This window comes from Typopeltis vanoorti, chromosome 1 (genome assembly GCF_054136105.1).
Source record: "Typopeltis vanoorti isolate ZY-2024b chromosome 1, IOZ_Tvanoo_1.0, whole genome shotgun sequence".
NCBI classification, from domain to species: Eukaryota; Metazoa; Arthropoda; class Arachnida; order Uropygi; family Thelyphonidae; genus Typopeltis; species Typopeltis vanoorti.
Window position 1 is genome coordinate 118,101,766 of NC_143549.1, and position 21,606 is coordinate 118,123,371.

The following is a 21,606-nucleotide window of genomic DNA, read 5'->3' on the forward strand; positions in this document are numbered from 1 at the left end:
AGGCAACTTTTTGGTAATCCTTCATAAAGTTTCATCCAGCATAGTGCTACGATATAAGGTGGAAAACGCTGGGTGATTTTTTTCTTCCGAATTTAATTGCATAACGGCTTGTTGTATATGAGCTTTGTATACTGAAGAGTTAGCCACTTAACAATTGTTCACTGGTCACTGGACAAAACAGTGAAGAAGGTTGAAGACGTTACACATGTTTTGTTCTAACCATTCGGATTTCATTTTTAAGAACGAACGTAGGTGTTTTTTTGAATGTTTTCCAAAATTTATAAGAATATTTATAAGAAAGGAAATTACAAAACTTGCTTCTTATTTATGATGTCGGCAATGATTTAATTGGCAGATATATCGAACATAAATTAAATTGTTAGTTTTCCTAACTATACATTAATATTCTCAATAAAAAGCTTCTTGAAAGCATAATATATATTTTTATGATTTATAATATACATATATTTATTCTAAATAAGTGAACCCACCGGACTTCAGCGATTCTTCATTCAGTGCAAGAGTTGGATAGATAACACAATCTCCACGGGAGCTACCTGCGCATACCTCTTTCAGCAGTTGTAATTCATCTAAAGCCGAATTTTCGAACTGCACTTCAACCGTACATTTTCTGTCTGAAGCGCTGAAACAGTAAAGTAATAAACACCATTGTGAATAAGGCAGTTTATTTATTTATGTGAACGCAGAAACAAGCATTCTTTAAACTCAACGGAGTAGTCAGACTTCAGTTTTACTTTTTCTAGATTTAATTGCTTTAATTCAAATTCTCACAGCGGAGACAGCATCTTAATGACTTGACACTTATCTTTAGATTTAACTGAATATAAGTAATGAAAAGTAAACAAATTTAAAGTCATATAGTTTCAACGAAATATTTATAATTTGGCATGCAAGTATCTGTATATTTGTTGAAATATATTCTTCTGTGCCTTGAGAGAGAGCAGCTCTGGTATATTCAAATAGCTTTCTTACTTTACTTTTTGCATGAATTGATTTTCGACTTAGCAATTGCCTTACAGTGGTGTCAAATGCCTTGCTTTTCCCAAACAAATGTCTCGTCCACAAACCACATCATCCGGTATGTGCATTGCTACCATATATTTCTATGTGTGTACATGAAACGTTGGGGTTACGTAGATACAGGTACTACCATTATTGGCCTCATCGACACCTTACCTGATGGCACTAAATACACACCTCGCCTCTCCGCATCACAACCTCAAAGTATATTTAGCTGCTTGACGCTTATCCTGTACGTCCGCTAACCATCTAGGATACATCACAGCTCTTCTATACAACAAAATCAAATAAAAGTAAACGATCATCCATTACTAATCGTTTCAGGACTACCTGAAGCCTCGGAATTGAATGGACAAATATTTCCAAGGAAATATTTCATAACATTCCCATGAGAGAGAGAGAGAGAGAGAGAGAGAGAGAGAGAGAGAGAGAGAGAGAGAGAGAATTCCTCCTCTCTTTGAATTCCAGCCGTTTTTTTTTCAGTATATACATTTAGTTGCTGTTAATTTCGTAATTCTGTAAGTATTTTTTTATTTTAATTGTCTGCTTAGCGTGTTTACACTTCCGCTAATAAACTGTGTGTGTGTGTATGTGTTTGAATTCCAGTGGCCGATAAATCGTGGTAAATGATTTAGGCAATAGATGCATTTCATTCCACCACCGCAATCCATCTACTTACTGGAGTAATGAAATGTCTTGAACACTAACGTGCTACACGATACCAATCCGTCTTATGTGAATTGCACATAAAAAGAATAAAATCAGTTTCAGACTATTGCTACTCTAAATCACAAGATCATATTGACTGCTCTGCCCACCGCTCACTTGGCCAATTGAATCATGGAATAGTTCCTACCTTCACGTCAGTTGTAAGCAATACTGAAAGAGTTGTGTGGTTCGTTTTCTATTTTTGGTATGGATTTGTTTCGTGGAATAAGAGGAACCTAGCTCTTGTAAAATATTAATTCGTAAGTGTTTCCTCATACCAGAAGAGTCCTTACGTTACTTCGATCTTTCCTCTAAGCTGAAAGAGCTCCGTGGAAAGCCATACCTTCAATGAGATTTTTACCGAAGCGATCGAAATCATTAAACGCATCAGGAAAAAGAAAATAAAAAGTTAGTTGGCAAGAACACAAAACCTCTAAATGTTAACTAGCAGTGACAAAGAAGAATTAAGATTACGATGAAGACCGAAAAGCGTATTTTGTTAATTAATTGTTTAGTCACCTAGAAGAATACAGTACGCAGAAATGACTCTCGCATCACTTGACAGGATGGTGCAAATTAATGAGGACGTCTACGACTATACCCTGTAGTGACAGTCCTACAAACTGCTAATTGATGATTGAGTGCAATTTGCTAGACTGACGGATTATTGTAATCCTGAGTTACTCGATGACATTAACAAGCTAAGACCATAGAACTTCAAGGAGTTGGGTGTTTTCTGATTGCAGAATCATTTTAAAGCATTCTGTCTCTGCTATACTTGAACACCGTTGGTAGATTGTCAATTTATTCTGATGCTCCTGACATCGACAAGTATGCCACACTCAGGTCACTATTGTTGCGCCATTGGTCTATTACTAATACAACCATTCAACTGCAATTGGCATTATCTACTTTATATAGCCTGAAACGGATATGTGACTTCTTTCAGAAGAAGAATGGCTCTATTGATTACACAGACGCACTTAATAAACTGGCGATTTCTTATAAGCACGTATATACAGAGATAATAGAAATTGTTATCTAACATAATCGTTTTCAATTATTTTTAAGACAAATACTTTGTTTATATGCTCACTAATATCTGATGACAAGAGAAAAATTAATTTTAGGATTTTATCAAGTTATAGAATTGAATACAGATTAACTAAAATTTATGTAAAGCCTTACTTGCAGAACAAGACGTTGATTAAAGTAGGCTCGCCAATTTCCAAATGGTTCTTTAGTATCTGAAAGAGAATACAAACAAAAAAAATTACTGACGTTATTGTGTGCATGAAACAACACAAAAATAGTATGTCTTAGAGTAACTCAATAAGCAAATATCTTTGAATTACATACAAGAAAAGTCTATGCAAAAAGGGAATTAAATTTCGAAAGAGCTATTCAGAATTAGGCTAACTTTGAACTGAAAGCCACTTTATACATCAGTAATAGTTTGTTAAGAAGGTTTCGGTAGAAATGCAGAGATTATTCCTTTTAGGGAGAGCAACTGAGTGAGAATAATAACAATTCGTATTATATACGTGATTGTTCAGATCTAGAAGTCGCTCTATCGCTCTTATAATAATATAATATCTTAAACAATATGAGAAATCTCCTAGAACGTGAAGTAAAGGATAATACGAACTCTAAAAACAATAACAATAACCACTACCACGATCACCACATGCTATCTCTCTCTCTCTCTCTCTCTGTGTGTCTCTCCATCTCTCTCTCTCTCTCTCTCTCTCTCTCTCTCTCTCTCTCCCCCCCCACCCACCCACACACATAAAGAAAAAACATCGCGAAACTGGGTTTGCTACTTTTGATTTACCTTTTTAAGCTGAAAACATGCATTTCAAAGTATTGTGAGTGCCGTTCCAATAATTCCCTTCGACTCTTGCTGCAAGAACGCCCGCTAAGTAGCCAAGAATTGACTGATCATCGCAGGAAGTATGCTGTACAATGTTATCGGGATTACTTTCTTACGTCTGTGAATGTTTGGGATGGACGATTCAAATGTCGAATCTCTCTATTCCGTGTAATATCAGAGATGTATATATTGAATGGATTCAAATTCCACGAATTCGAAGTCCCTGGAAGTCAAGAAGCATTGACGAATTATAGTAGGATATGAGAGGTCTAACCTCTTGGAGCCCTGGTAACCATAGATTGTACTGTGACTTTGCAAGGCACTTACTATGACTTGAAGAGTTCCATAGGAAAATATATATATTCCAAAACGTCTTACCTGTTGCTGCTGGCCCGTGATATTGGAGTGATTTCTCTTTCCAAGTTTTCTCGTAATCTTCCACCGTAAAGTTCACACCGTAAAGCTTGAAAAGAGATTTATCCGAAAAGGCAACCATTTTTGATCTTGAATGGTCCAGTGACGTCCATCAAAGGCAAGGAGTAGACGTAGTTGTTGATGATTTTATGCTTTGTGTAATGGTTGAGAGACAGGATTACTAGGCTTTCTGTCAGGCATAAAGACAGAAACCTAATGTTTACTGTTCGTTAACATTTTAATCAATTTTATATTTAAATGGATTTGCTTGAGATTATTGTGAATGTTTGAATAACTAAACAGGAAGAAAGCTAAGGATGAACCACTGCAACATACTACGTTTTGTAAGAACATCTTAGTACAATTTCTGAGAAAACGAATAGTATTAAGCAGAACGACAAGAATAATAATTTCATTTCTACAAAAATTTTATCATAATGCTGAAATATGCGGTAGAAGTGTGAGCTTCTAGTCGTAACAGAGCTTTAATCCAAGATTAGATATGTAGGCATCCATTTCAATAAACAGAAAATACTCACCGACTGCTTGAAATCATTTTTAAATGTGTTAACATCAAGCCAACGTTCAAAGAATTGCCCTGATCTTCCATTGTCGTTTGTCATTACTGGCGATTGATATTTAATTCCTGGTTTTAATCGGATGGTATATGAATGTCCAGCTGAAAATAGAGAATAACAATTAGGTATGGTATAACACGTCGACGCTAAACATATTTTACTTAAGTACAGTATAACACTGAGTAAACAGTTCTCATTTACTGAATAAAATCCATACCAAATTGTAAATTTCATAAGCACGATCTACGCTTACTAGAATCTTCAGCAAAAGAGTAAAGAAGACCATTCGATCCATTTTAAAATTAACTTTCTTTTTAGGGGGAGGGAAGAGGAGGAGATCCCAGATCCAATTGTAATCGCAAATCTGCTGGCTTATAACAGTGGAGAGATTACTGGGGTGCATACTGGGATTGAGTACTGTGTAGATTATTTACCGCGATGTAGATTATTTAACGCACATTATATTAATTGCCGTTTTCCTCTTTCTATCTCTGAATTTATGAATGGCATTTAGATTAAACAGATAAAATTTCTATCCTTCGGACACTTTATACGCGGAATCCTAAACTTTAATTTCGAAAGTGTAAAAATTAAAACTTAAACAGTACGTTTCTTCTGGCATAAATTGTTTATTCAACAGAATATTTTAAATTAGCCATTTGTTATCCGAATGTAAATATTTATTAATGACTGACCCCAGATGGATGAATGCTTTCTGATGTGTCTTAATTAAGAAAATAATGGAAAATAATGAAGTTATTTATTTATTTACTACTGTTTGGATTGAACATGTGTGGAAAGAACTCAGCGTGGGATCACAGAAACGGCGATATACAATATTTTTTAAGAAAGAGGTAATTACAAGTTTATTAAGGGTCGGTTCATGTATCTGACCCCAGATGGATGCGTGCTTTCTGATGTGTCTTAATTAAAAAAATAATTAAAACAAATATATGAAGTTATTTATTTATTTATTGCTGTTGGGATTGAACATATGTGGAAAGAATAAAGCGTCGGATTAACGGTGAATTACAATATTTTTTAAGAAAGAGGTAATTATAAATTTATTAAGGATCGGTTCATGTATAAATATCTGTATAAAATATTAAATGAAACTCAAGGAAAAAATAAGGAAATGATGTAAGAGAATGAACGAGGGAGAAAATAACTTTTTTCCAATGCAGGACGATTAAGGAGGAACAACAGTTTTTCATGCTATTCTTTTTTATACTTTTACACATAATAAAAATCGGATGGGGAATCTTGCGATATGCCCCCTTGGCGATTACACCCAATGATTCATGTTCTGTTCTTATTTTCTTTTCAGCATAGAGTTGGTTAATCCATAGTTACCATTCTGAGACCCGTGATCTATTTTTTCCAGAGTGCTACTGTTCTTCTCTTCATCAATATAAAAGCGACCTTAAACGGATTTTCTAATATACCTACATGTGCTGTATATGTTTAACGTATGAAATTACGGAATTCATGTATTTATGCTATAAAGCCGCCGTAGATGGTCTTATATGTTTAAGTATAAAGAGTAAGAATACTACTGCTAATACGAATAATGATAATGGAATTATTTCTTTCTGAGAGGTAGTTCCCTTAATTAATTTCACTTAACTAATTAAGTTCAACTAATTAATTTGCAATCAGATTTTGACTGCAAAATAATCATTCTTGTCAAGATAGGTTCATTTGCGTGCAATTACTCGAGTAGATCAGCTGTAGTTTCTCCTTTTTGGAAATCTTAATTCTGTTAGTTAAGATTATTTCCATTATTTTTAATGCAAGAATATTAGGAATGAACAATAGTTTTTCATGCTATTCTTTGTTACACACTTTTATAAATTGGTGTAATCAATAACTGATAACTGAAGCGGAATATTTCCTGTTTCGAATAATGAATTGATTAACTCCTTAAAAATGTTTTTGAAGACTAAACTTTCTCTTAACACTGGGGGATCTAATTATATCAACCCTGGACTGGATTGGTTTTGCACATTTAAGTTGCTAATGCAGTTTCTTCCATTGTGACTTAAGTAAAAGCCATGCAATATTCTTGCTGTCGGAAGTCATCTTTCTCAGATGACAGGTATCGGGATTGATTTTGTTTTAGTTTTACATTATTATTATTATTATTATTATTATTATTATTATTATTATTATTATTATTATTATTATTATTATTATTATTCAACAAATTAATCCTAACAAAAGACCGGGGATATACGGAATCAGACCAAAAGACATCAAGAAACACTCAACCGACCTACTTCCAGTTATACAAAAACTGTTAAATAAAATCTTCGAAATGGGACACATACCTGAAACACTGAAGACTGCATTAATCACACCCATACACAAACAGGGAAAAAGAAACATAATAAGTAATTACACACCTATCGCCACGCTGCCTGTAATCAACCAAATCATGGAGCGCATTGTACATCAGAAACTCTCCACATACGTTGAAAAATTTCAAATCATACCCAAAACACAATATGGTTTTCAAAAAAATAAAGGAACAGCAACACTCCTGGAAGATTTCACAGATCTAATAAACGCTGCATTGGATAAAAACAGAATAACATTAGTGGTATTCATTGACCTAACAAAAGCATTTGACACACTAACACATAAAACCTTGTTAACGAAACTTACCCAAATCGGAATTGGAGGTCGTCTACTCCAGTGGTTTAAAGCATACACGAAAAACAGAAAGCACATCACACGTATAGGATCAGCACACAGCAAAGAGGTACATGTAAAGTGTGGAGTACCGCAAGGAGCTGTCCTATCTCCCATTCTATTTAACATATACACACACGACATAAGCCAACTCCTCCTAAAAAGTAAAATCTTCCAGTATGCAGACGACACTGCCATAGTATCCATTCACAACATTGCAAATATCGCTTACAAAAATATGCAACACGACATCAATCAAATCACTAACTGGTTAACCGAAAATGGCATATATATAAACCCTGGAAAAACAAAGCTAATGATATTCAAAAACCCCCAAACCCTGCCCATAGAAACTAAATATCACTATCAAACTCACTATCAAACATTCATCCTCCTATACACAAAGTGCAGAACCTAAAATCACAACCATCACACAGGTGAAAACAACACGCTATCTTGTACTTCACTTCGATGCTGATCAAAGTTGGAATAGCCATACAAACTACCTACATACCAAGCTCAGGATAATAGCAAGCAAACTATACAGATTACTATACAAACAAACTATACAAACAACAAACTACATAACATATAAGTACAACAATCATCACGGCAAAGCCACCCAAAACCTCTACGTACCTGACATGATAAACAAACTGCCGTTCGACAACAGAAACCTAGGAACATACAGAGAGCTGAAACAGGCACTATATAAATATTATAACGAGAATGAAAATCAGAGCAATTCCTGTCTCTCTCTCACCCACCACACATGAACACACACACACCTATGACAACCCCCCCTCTCAAAAACTATCACTACAAGAACACACAGAAACAAACACACCATGTCTAAATCCAACTCTATTTGCACAAAAAAAAGAAAAAAAAAGAAAAAAAAAAGTTAAATTGTAATAGCAGTCGAAGTCTTTCAAGCACGTACCAACAAACAGTAAAATCATCACCTGGCTTATGACCAGTATAGGAACACAATCATGAAACCACCACCCTCTGTCATCTATTATCTTCCTCAGATAAGCTCTGCTAACCTTCGAGGAAGGAAATTACTAACTTGCAAGAATCTGTTATACACACTTGTAATGCGTTATAAATATTATATATACATATATATATAATTACTACAGAAACTATGTATGCAATTCATCTGAGACATAAAAAAATAAAAAAAAATAAAAAAAATAAAAAATAATAATGATAATAAATAAATAAAAAAAATAAAAAATAATAATGATAATAAATAAATAAATAAAATAAATAATAATAATAATAATAATAATAATTATTATTATTATTATTATTATTATTATTATTATTATTATTATTATTATGTATATTCTAAAATCAAAAATTCTGTATAATCCTTATTGTAAATACTGTAAATATTATTATTGTATGTAACTTATACTGAGACATAATAAATTGTTTTTAAAAAAAGAAAAAGAAAAAAATAAATTATTAGGAAATGATTTGTTGAAACTATTGGCGATCTTTGGTTGTGAATCTCGTAGATAAAATATTTTAGTATTCATTATTGAGAAATTCTTCTATTGTTTATTGGCTCATTTTTTCCCTACTAAGTTTTCCTACCATCGCTATTCACTGACTGGAAATGGATATTTAGTAGAAACGATTTGTTTTTCTTCCTTCATTGTTACTGCATTCCAAAACTATTTTATAATTATTTCTAATATTTTTGTTTTAGGTGTGGTTTCGACTTTCGTTTTTCAGAATTACATCTTATAGCTGAAGTAAGGGTATAAAATATCATTATTAATCCCGGATGAATACCATATTTTTTTCTTAGTTTAGTGATTGTTAATAATAATAATAATAATAATAATAATAATAATAATAATAATAATAATAATAATAAATATTCTCTGGGAACAAACTTAATCAACTGAACAGAATTAGAGCAACGAACTTTTGGGCTATACCAGTGATCCGATACAAGGGATCCGAAGAGAGGGAAAAAAGTCTTAATGGGAAAAAATGTAATAATTGAAGAAAAGAAAATGTCAAATCCATATTTATTAAAAGGAGAGCTGCATATAAGTGCGAATTACGTGTATTGTGTGTAATTTATTTGCAACAATATTATCTTGCAAATAAATAAAAACTTTATGTCGTTATTAAAATAATCAGATAAATACTTTTCGGATACTTACCAATAGTACATGATTGTCCAGGAACGTATTCAGAAAATCCAGCTGGGCAAGTGCAACTTGGTTCATTCTGTTGGTTAACTGTACAAAAAGCACCATATGCAATGCAATCTTTCTTGTGTTTATCTTTTTCACATATTGCTGCCAAAAATAAAAAAATAAACAAATAAGGAATAAATATTCTGTGCAATGAACACAATAATTCCATTAAAGATATTAATCATAAGGTAAGAAGAGCTAATAAATAATCAAAAAGTTAACTGATATCCATTTTAAAAAGTATTCTTCCACTTGTCAGAATTGGAGTATAAAAAATGCAATATTCAACAGTGAGTTCTTCATCATATTTCAACAAACAAAATGTTGCAAAATTCACACACAAACACACACACACACACACGTGCGCGCGCGCGCTATCATCATTACGTTAAAGGAAAAATAAGGAATCTCTTGATATTTTTCTTTTTCAGCTGTGAAGGATAAGCGAAAACAGATGGGTATGAGGAAGTAACTTGACTGAGTCTGTGAAAGGAAACATCACACAGACTCAGTCAAGTTACTTCCACATAACCATCTGTTTTCGCTTATCCTCCAGCTGGAAAAGAAAAACATCAAGAGATTCGTTATTTTTCCTTTAATGTATTTATCACATATGTCACCGATGAATGACATTAGAATGTTTCCTTCTAATGTCATTCAATTTTATGGAGGAGTTTGGCGTACCACTAAAAATGAGTGAGCAATATTGCAAAGATGGTTGAACTGAGATTATTATATTGCTATCGGTTGGTGTATGGCTGAGAAGGAGGTTTTTAAGATTCTGATCTTGTTTGGAGATCTGACTAAGACGTAATATTCAACTTTGTTTCTCTTCCTGCGATTAGCCTGTGCTTTTCTTAATGTTAATGTCTGATTAACTTTGGATAATTTTAGAGGATATTAAAGGGGCAAGATGGCGAAACTAAAATCTGAATAGAACGCGAGGTTTTTGTATTTGAGTAATATCGAAATCAGACCTTTTCCCCCCTCTGCAGTTGTTTCAATCTGCAGTGTAATCATAAGGAGAAGCTGACGTTGTATTCCGGTTCCGATGTCATCCAATTTGTTACTGTAATGACAAAAGATTTTAGATTATTAATCAACCTAGGTAATCCTAACGATCCTGCCAATACTTCTGACTTTTTTCTTTCTTAACTATTTCTCTTTTCAGATGTAATATAGATATATGTTCTCCTCTTGGTAAAACTCAGATACAAACCAAGTGCAAGTTTCCATTACCATGGATCATCATTCACTTAGGTGGATGATGTTGTTAGATGTAGTTTAGATGATATTAGATTAATACTAACTGCAAACGACGCAACATCCCTTTCAGTATGATCAGTGGAAACGGAGAAAGAAAACTCAATGAGGTCACCAATCAAGTATTGACTTCAGTGCTTAGGCGTTTGAAGACCAATAAAAGGGGTAAAGAAATGTATAAATTTTGAAATTTTTTACCATTCGTATTTCCGAAGAGTGAAACGACAGGTCGGATTTAAATTAGTCTATGCAGGGGTGGTTCGCATAATGTATATTAGTATTAAGGTGACGAATAGTGGTTAAGTGTGTGTGGAACAAAAAATCGGTTTCATTGTTGTTAGCCTTTTTTCTTCCTTTTTTGTGTTTTTTATGTTTTGTTTTTTGTGATGATTTTTCTAATGATCAGAAGAGCAGTAATAATAATAATAATAATAATAATAACAATAATAATAATAATAATAATAATAATAATAATAATAATAATAATCCCCCCGAAGGAACACGACCTTGTCGTGGCGGTGGGGTGTGCGTGCTTCAGTGATGTTGAGAGCTATTCTGCCGGTAGCCGAGCTGACAGCAGGGCCACCCTTGTCAGACTGGTCTCAGCTGAGGAGCCAGATAACAGAGTTCCATCGCCAATCTTAATGGTGAAAAGGAAGAAGAGATCTATACCGAATCAGTCGACGCCCCGGTCATCAAGGACTGCGTCAGATGTTGGGGATCCTGGGCATCAGGCGACAAGTGGGCTACAGGACCCAGTTCTCCTTGGCAATCAGGGCAGGAAACTGAAAAGCGACTGGAAGAAACCAAAAGTAAAAAATGGAGTTTAGAAGAAAACAGAATTTTTTTTATGTTTTTACAGATCAACACCAGAAAAACAAGGTTTCAGAAAGCGTATGCATTTATTTTGGAAACAAAATTCCCAGAATCTGCAATGACAGAACAAAGACTTATAGACCAAAATAATATCATTTTCCATAACAAAATATTTACTGAATTTGAGCTGCAAGAGTTATATATTAAACCAACAACTCCACTAACAGCAAATCATCAGGATGTAGCATTTATGGTACCATTTATGGTTTCGCAGGCGGTGGTGTTAGGAGCACAATCAAGCATCTCGTGGATCAGATGCCAGGTTTGTTTCATGTTGTTTTATGCAGAGTTTAATTTGTCTCTGTAGTAGTTTCTTTTTGCATTTCTTATTTGTGTTGTAAGGCTATTCCTTGTTATTCCTAGGACTAATGTTTTATTTCTAGGATTAAATTTTGAACAACCCAAAATCCTTTGGTTGTTCAAAAACAACCCAAGGATATTAGGTTGTTTTTGAACGAATTCTGACTTTCTTTGCAGCTTACCTATTTCCTCGAGTGTGAGTTTAATGTTGTTGTATAAGATATCTGCTGAATCTGATGCCATGTGTTCCTATTCGGGTTTTCTTATTTCTTGGTTGACTATTTCTTCATCTATTATTGTTTTGTGTTGCTTTTCTTCTGTGGGGCATTTATGGATATTGTCTTACTGTGCAGGTTTAGGGCCGTGAAGTAACGATCTGCTAATTTGCACTTCATGACAGATGCAGTGTAACTCTTTTGGTGGTGCACGGACGTTTATATGATCCAGGCAAGAAGCAGTTATAGTATTTCCAAATATTCATTCTCTAGTACATGATGTTATTGTTGGTATTACGTTATACATGGATAGCGTGTATAGATATTGTACAGTGTTGTTCTGTTTTTCGTTTGCAATATTTATGTTTATGTCGCCGATTATCATTAGGTATTCGGTTGAGCATATTTCCTGGGGTGAAAGCCAGTAATTGAGTTCGTACAAGAATTTTATCATGTTTACGTTTGGTGGCCTGTAAATATCATTTGCAAACATCAACCACCACTGCCCTTAATTCTGATCTCCAAGCCATTCAGCAATGGGGATCAGATAATCTTGTCAACTTCAACGCTAGTAAAACCCAGTTCTGTCTTATTTCTCACAAAAAAGAACCATTTTCCGCTAGGATCGTTTTCGATTACACTCAAATTCACAGACAAGAAGAAATTTCTCTTCTCGAATTACCTTGACATCAAGCCTCTCCTGGCATAAACATATCATAAACATATTGCATCCTCAGCTTCCAAGAAACTAGGATTTTCACATAGACGCTTGGCTCTGCAATCTGTATATTCTATAAATATTTCCATGGAAAATGCTCATCTGAAACAGCAGCAATAATATTTTCCCCACCCTGTACTAAGTCCATTGGAACACGTACAGCTGCCGCCCAACATCCTTTCACAGTACACCTTGAACCCCACAGAACAAGTTTCTTTTCCTGCTCATTCATCCCTGCTACTGCAGTTCTGTGGATCAGTCTCCCCCCAGACGTATTTGCCAAGGTATGCAACATACAGGCGTTCAAATCAAATGTAAACAAATTTCTCCTTCCGCAACCCACCACCCATATATGACCAGCCAACCTCCTTATATGGGCCCAACATAACAAAAAAAAAATAGCATTAATTTTATGGGATGCTGTCTATTGGTGGTATTAGTGATTTCTATGCAAAGGGTTTCAGCATGTTCAAACTGATAGGCAGTTTCTTTGCTATTAATTTATTTTCGATAAAAATTAATATTCCACCCCTCTGTTCGTTTGTCGGCATGATCTATGTTGTTGGAAGCCTGTAATGTGGAAAGCAGTCGCTTCGTAATTAGTTATGGATACTTCTGTTAGGACCAATATATCAATAATACCGGTGTAATTCCTCAGATAAGCCTGTAACAGTAACCAATGTTTTCAGATGCTTCTGATGTTAATATGCAAGAATGAGGTCCCCTTGCTTGTACTGTGTGTTGTTAACATGCATCAAGCGACTAGAAAGTGCAATTGCTGATGTATTCTGGTGTAATTACATCTATCTGATGGATCACATTCATTTTTTTGTGTTGAAGTCATCTTTTTGAACTAATTTGAAGTCTTTTGTTTCACACTGGCAGCCTATCTATGTTTTCCGAGCTTTTTATTTGTATCGACTTTGAAGTTTGTGACTTTCTAAAGAATATCTTGCCGTCTTTGATCAACAAAAATTGATAATTGTTTTCTGTTTTTGCTTTTCTTGCCTGGTACAACAGATTGTGATTGGAAGGTGTTAAATACTCAGACTGAACGATTGGTGTATTGTCTTGCGATGCGTTGAAGTCCTTGACAACTGTTGTTTTCAGTCTGCCGGATTTTATAACATTGTCTCTCTTATTACTGCGTAAAAAATTCAATTGTTTAATGCAAATAGCTCTGTACAGTTTGGTGATCCAGGTAACAAGATCTTATCTCTAAAGGAAACTGAAGCATATTCATATTAAAGAAATACAGCCAATGGCCATTTTCTACGAAAATTTACTCTTACAAGTTTTCTTTTCAGACGCTTCTTTTAGAATTTTTAGCGAGAACTCCTTTACTTGCTATATTATGCATTTAAGAATATGTTCTTTGATATCATAATTTTCATAATATTGTAGATAGTTTTCTTTTTTTTCCTTTTATAAGAGTCTTATCCCCCAAAATCCAGTAAATTATAGTGAAACATTGGTGTGTAAAAAATGTAATTGATTAATGCTAATAGCTCTGTAAAGTTTGGTGATCCAGACTTTCGTAACCGTGGGAGTTATATCAAAAATAATGCCATCATGTTTGGAGCAATGACAATTCCCAGCAAGTCATTCTCTAAGGTCTCTGCCAAAAAACGTATGCAGTCATCCCTCGACTTACGTTCGTTCAAAGATACGTCCGTGATTCCATAATGAAAAAATAATATTTTCGACTATACTTTCGAACAAGACAAAAGTAAGCGTAATGTAAAAAGCTTTTTATTTGGCATCAATACAGTGGCAACAGCGCATTCAGCGGTAACCTTCCTTGGCAGTAGGCACGTGGCTTTAACAGTTCGTCTTGATTTTGTATTTAAATAATAGGTTATTTGTGTATTTATAGTTAAATATATTTCGCTATATTTTGTGCAACATGGCCCGTACACGCCCAATTAAAAATCTAGTGAAGAATCACAGAAAACGAGCCGAGCAATTGATCCTGAAACGAAGTTGCAAGTTCAACGATACTGACAAAGCAAAGTCAAGGTCCTATCGTTGATTGAAAAAGCTACTTCCATCATGCATGGAGGACCTGATCCAAAAGCTCATACCTCTTAGCACTATGACCATAACCGCTAAGGCACTAAGTCTCTGTAACATGCTGAATGAGAAAGCAGCGCCCGATTACGACTACGAATTCAACGCTTCTTTCGGTTGGTTCATGAGATTCAAGCACCGTTTTGTGCTTCATAATGTGAAAATATATATAGTGAATCTACAATTTCCGATGAGAAGACTGCAAAGGCGTTTGTGGAGAAATTGGATAAAATTTGTACGGAGGAAAATTATTTGCCACAGCAAATATTTAATATGGATGAGTATTCCTTGTTTCGGAAAAAAATTCATCGGACAATTCATCCTCAAAAAGCTAATCCTGATTTCAACGCTCTTGAATTGAAGACCGTGTTATGATTCTGTTAGGGGGTAATGTGGCTGGATATAAACTGAAATCATTTGTGATATGGCACAGTGAGAGTCCACGAGCCTTCAAAAGCATTAGGAAGCATACTCTTCCAGTTCATTATCGGAGATATAAGTAGTGGTGGATGACTCAAAAATTGTTTGAGGATGCCTTAATCAACAATGCGAGTGAAATAGAAAGCTATTGTGTGAAATAAAATGAAATTTTTTAAAACTTTATTAATTCTAGATAATGCTTCAGGTCATCCACCATACATCTTGATCTTCGCTCCCAAGATCAAGGTCTTCCTCCAAACACTACTTCAGTGATCCAACCAATGTATGAGGGAGTTCTTGCAGTGTTTAAGGCTTATTATCTACGGAGAACGTTTTCACAAGCCCTTTTTGCTACTGAAGGAAACGACCAGACTCTCATGCAATTATGGAAAGCATTCAATATTTTTCATGCTATTAAAAATATTGCTCTAGTTTGGAAAGAAGTGATCTCTCAATGTATGAGGGGCTATGGCAAAAGATATTAAAAATGTTTGTGCACGATTTTGGAAGTATTGAAAAAAGTGAAGACCTTTGTAATTTGAGTGAAGAAATCGTGTGCCCAGAAAACAAATCTGAATCTCGAAGTGAATGACGACGATATAATTCAACTCATAGAAAGTGTCCCTGAAGAGTTGACCAAAGAAGAATTAGTCGACCTGGAAGAACAACGTCTTGCAGAAGAGGAAGAACGAGAAAAGGAAGAGGAAAAAGCGAAACAAGAACAGATAGTTAAATAATTCACAGTGAAGTGTCTTGCAGAAATCTTCTCTGAAGTCAGCGATTTTCTGAAAATGGTTGAAGACATGGACCCCGGTGTTGAACTACTTATTAGTAGAAAGGAAAGTACATGATGCGTTTGCTTGATATAGACAAATTTATGATGAAAGGAAGAAGAGGAATAAGCAAAGCACATTGGATATTTTCATCACAAAAAACAGAGATTAACCAGAAGAGCCGCAGCATGGTCCTTCACATAGGAAGGTAATGAAGATGTGATTGTGGAGAAAGATTTGGGTCATTATTCTCCTGTTCTATAGTGCCAGTAACGCATAGTACAGTTTTATAAGGTTTAAAAATTAAATTGACAGTATACGTATTACTGTTAAGTCCCTGACTCTTTTAACGTATCGCCTTACGTCCTGCCGGATGGAACGGAACCCCAACATAAGTCAAGGGATGACTGTATTTAATTATATAAAGCTACTATGCAATTAACAGTTACCGCCTGTCGAAATCAATAGTTATGACGTAAAACTAAACATATTTGGTCGTTTATAATTAAAATATAATTTTATTAATGCTGACCATAAAAACATACTTATATTATAGCCAACCAGTTTCGCCAGCAGATTGTCTGGCTTTAATTAAGGCGTTTATGGAAAGACATAAAAACTAGTAAATGAAAATTGAAAGGAACATAAAAAACGTGGTAAACCAACTAGTAGCTAAGGTTACACGTTATCGTGACACAGAGGTCTTATTGTTCTTATTCATTATCACGCATGCGTGTTTGTTGTAAACGTGTAATAATGTGATTACTGGCTAGCTGTAGTTCATTTTGATTAAGAGAGGATAATGTTTTTCCACGAACTGTTTAGAATTACACCCTCATTTCTATTGAGGTTTCCGTCGGTTATTGACACTATTGTGGCTTCCTTGAATAAATGATGTCTGTAGTCGTCATCGAGATATGGAATGGAGCTGTTTCGCCACTCTATCGTGTGGTTAGACTTACAGAAATGATGTAGTAAGCCGGAAGAGATACTTCTGTTGTGGTTTTCACCACCAACGTGTTCTTTTTTGTCTGATTTCTAAACTCCGTGAAGTTTGTCCGATGTAGGCAAGACCACAGGGTCAGGGAATGCAATATACTCCTAGATATTTGTAGAAAGGTACCTTGTCTTTTGGGGATCCTAAAACTTGTCTGATGCTGTTGGTTGGTTTGAAACCCACTCTGATGTTGTAGAATCTTAGTATTCTTGCTATTTGATAAGAAATTGACTTGATGAAAGGGATAACTCAGTAGAAATGTGCAGGGAGTATGATTCTTCTTGTCTGGGGTTGTCACTGTATAGATTTTTTTTATGATGTTTTGAGGATATCCATTTTGTGATAATGTGTTGGCTATTAGTGAGAATTCAGTCTGAGTATCCTCCTCTACTGATATATAATAAATAACTAATAAATAACCGATGGAAATCTCAACAGAAATCAGGGTGTAATTCTAAACAGTTCGTGGAAAAACCTTAACCTCTCTCTTAATCAAGCTCAACTACAGCTAGCCAGTAATCACATTACACGTTTACAACAAACACGCATGCGTGATAATGAATAAGAACAATAAGTCCTCTCTGTCACGCGAACGTGTAACCTTAGCTACTAGTTGGTTTACAACATAACGTTTTTTATGTTCCTTTCAATTTTCATTTACTAGTTTTTACGTCTTTCCATAAACGCCTTAATAAAGCCGGACAGTCTGCTGGCGAAACTGGTAGGCTATAATATAAGTTTGTTATTATGGTCAGCATTAATAAAACTGTATTTTAGTTATGACGTTACTTCATATTTGAGAACTTCTGCAATAAGGTCTTTTAAGCTTCATTTTACAGAGCTGTTTCATGTAATACTGCTTTGAACTGAATGCTCAATTATGTTACATTATGTAAGATATAATTTGAGTGTCGACATTGTGGCATTGCTTCCCTTTATATTTTTGATATTTACATATTTGGAACAATGTATATTCCACTAGAAAAATGAAGCAAACAAATAGAATATTCTGTTGAGAGAGCGTGAGCGAGAGAGAGAGAGAGAGAGAGAGAGAGAGAGAGAGAGAGAGAGAGAGAGAGAGAGAGAGAGAGAGAGAGAGAGAGAGAGATTCATCGAATGGTGAATTAGAGCTATGGAAAATAATCATATAGGAAGACAGATATAGAATATTAACATATTTGTTTGTAAAGGATATTATTTGCTTGATGTAGAAGGTACCAATTTCTTTTTAAAGTTGGAATTTACAGAAAAGAATTTTATATAAACTGAGAAATAGAGTGAATAAATTTTATGATTTCTATTTGATCAGGTTTTGTGTTTTAAATCAGTCTCTTTTACGAAAAAATAATTTAAAGGTTATGTAAAATATATTGTAATGCATTTCGATAATACAGTTACGTCATATTTGATAGTTATTATCTTCATAATTTAGACACACGAGACTTACCTTCGCATGTATCTCCTGTTTGCACATAGCCAAATGAACAAGTACAGTTTCCATTTTTGCATTCTTCATTATCTTTACAGGTTATTGTTTCACACTCTGGCTGTATTTCTGAAAGTGTAAAGCAATAGCAAATGATATATATATATATATATATATATATATATATATATATATATATATATATATATATATATATATATATATATATATATATATATAATTTAATACAAATTAAACTTTTTATGCATTTCAGAGATTAGTGTTTGATACTTAATTTTGAAGAGAAGAAAGATGCATATACAATGCTTTTTTTGTTTTATATTTGTGTTATGCATGGATGTATTTGCATGCATTGTGTGTATCTGGAGTATGTGTTATATGTATGTTTGCGTCTGTATTCGCGCTATGTTTGATTTTCAGATATCCATTGGAATTGTTGCTGTATTTTTTAATAGCAGTCTGTTTAACTGAGGAAAACAAAGGGGGAGTTTGATTTGTGCATTTTAATATGCAATTCCTTAGGTAATTAATTAACTAGATGTTACAGATTTTAAAAAGATACTCGAGAAGAGAGGAATATAGAAACAGCATTAGAGTATTACATTTTTTGATGGAATTAGGGGTATAGTATCATACATACATTAATATTAAGACATTTCGCTTTTAATTGTAATTAAGAGATTCATTTATTTACAAATAAAAATCAGTGAATACCAGGCTTTTCAACCCTCTAGAAATTGGAAATATTCTTTCCGTCATCCGAATATGAAACGTTTTTGGTTATTTATTTATCATAAAAATTACGAAAGTAAGTGAAATAAAATATCTCCATGAATAATAGTTTTGTCAGGTTACAACCCACCAAATTTTACACATACGAGGGTTTATACAAATATCCCTACTCTTGCATCGCTTATTGCAAACGTATCATCAGAAAAAAAGCCAATGAAACAATTAAGGTGTAGTTAAAAGTATGATTATGTGACAGTTTCAATCGCAGAAGCTTGCGCAATGAATTCACTATTAAATTTCAAATAGAATTAATAAATGAATATCTGTATATACAAATTCATTAAAAAATGTAATTATTGCTTTAGTCGTGATGATATGGAACGTCAATGATTTACTAAGTTCCTTGTTCATCTAACTTATTTGGTAATACCCTATATCTCAAGAAAGATTACAGATGTAAGCCAATTTAAATATGCTCGCATGTCTGCAATCTTTAGGAACACTATATATCGTCGTACTTCATATTGTTCTGATTATAGAGATAAATTGAAATTTTGGAATATATTCATATACATATATAATATACGTATTTAAAAAAAAAAAAATATATATATATATATATATATATATATATATATATGATGACTACTACTATTACCTCGGGGTTGGGATATGTTCATTTTTAATATTAACTGACTTAAAACCTGAGAATTATAACAAAATGAGATTTATTTGAAAACGCAACATGTTTCGTCGAGTTCATTTTCGTTTCATTGACTTCAGGCGTTAAGAACATAGAAAGATATTAAAAGATACTGAAAATAACATTGAGACACTCTAAAGCTATACAATTATAAAGTCATAATATTCGACTGTGAATGACAGTTATTAGGAACTTGAGCTATAGTCCGAGTTAAAGTTCTATTGTTGTACACTTGTGCGTGTGTGGAACCACGCGATCACCAGTATCTGATAGTAGAGCTGAAAGAGTCAGCCAAATTATAACTGAGATTATTGTTCATATGAAGCGGGTCTAAGGTGATTTCTCTTGACTCCACAATGCGGCGTTCCACCTCATCATGGCAAATGTGTAGGTTTGAAGTTGATGTCCAATTTATCTCATGTTGGCGGCTTTCGTTGTTCGTGTTTATTGAAAACAGGACATGGCCCGACAGTGCAGTTGCTCTGGTTCTCTTATAAGCAATGTCTCTCTTGTGCTCCTCGAGACGCAGTAGGAGAGATTTCTCCATTTGCCCATAGTAAGGCTTTCCGCACTCACATGTGACCTTGTATACACCTGGGAATTGTAGAAGGTTTTGAGATTGTTTATAGTTGTTGAAACGTGATCTTATTTTTGGCAGAGTCGAGAAGCACGTTTGTATGTTAAACTTCTTTAGGATTCTACTCAGCTTTTTGGCTAGTGTGCTGATATATGACAAGACGATATGACCTTTATATCGATATGACGATATATCCCAACCCCGAGTTAATAGTAGTAGTCATCATTTCCCTTCTGACGAGGGTAACTGTGCACTTACAAAAGCATATCAGAAGACACTCAAGAGCATTGGGATTAATATCAACAGACTTATCTTCTTGAAGAGATGTAAGTTTTCCTCAATTATTCCAAAGTTCCTACAATTTAAAGAAATCATTACTACAGAAAGAGCGCACCGAATTTACACTAAAGCTAAACTAGATCTTTTAACGGAGAGGATTTGCGATACAAAACGCAATCTGTCTTTGCTTTTCACAGAAAAAACATCATTAGAAAACCAATTAGCAGCCTGCTTAGACCTGGATTCTTGGAATTACATTAAAGATTCAAGTACACACCGTGCATTACGATATCAAAACTTAAACAAACACAAGCTAATCAGAAAGTTCAACTTACTCAAGTCAAAACAAAAGATCTACTCTAAATAATTGTCATAGCAGACTTAAAAATTTGGTGATTAACAAATCATCATACGTGCTAAGTCCCAATGAAGAGAAAATTCTCGAAAAAGGTCTAAATTTTGTGTTGGCACCAAAATGCATTCCTAAAGAACTACTGTTAACTAAGATGGAGAGAGCAGCTCCGCTACTTCCTACCGCAGACGCGAGTTTACTTCGCATAGAAGCAATTCTTGCAATCAACAACGCAAAACCTCCTTCTGATAATATATCCCCTGGTGAGAGACTTGCAATTAAAAATCTACGGATTAACAAGGACAACGTCATCTTAAAAGCTGATAAGGGGAATGCAACTGTAGTTCTAGA

At 34.2% G+C, this 21,606-nt stretch overlaps 1 protein-coding gene across 1 annotated transcript in view; it reads right to left on the reverse strand.

Moving 5' to 3' along the window:
* The window catches only part of LOC150110347 (uncharacterized), a 227,789-nt gene that overhangs the window by 27,309 nt on the left and 178,874 nt on the right, over positions 1-21,606 (reverse strand). The window contains exons 21-25 of the mRNA XM_090396216.1: positions 18,613-18,720; positions 9,498-9,635; positions 4,576-4,715; positions 2,938-2,996; positions 492-643 (exon numbers count right to left, since the gene is read on the reverse strand). Coding sequence (XP_090252342.1) covers positions 492-643; positions 2,938-2,996; positions 4,576-4,715; positions 9,498-9,635; positions 18,613-18,720 — 597 coding nt within the window. The remainder of the gene's footprint in view (positions 1-491; positions 644-2,937; positions 2,997-4,575; positions 4,716-9,497; positions 9,636-18,612; positions 18,721-21,606) is intronic.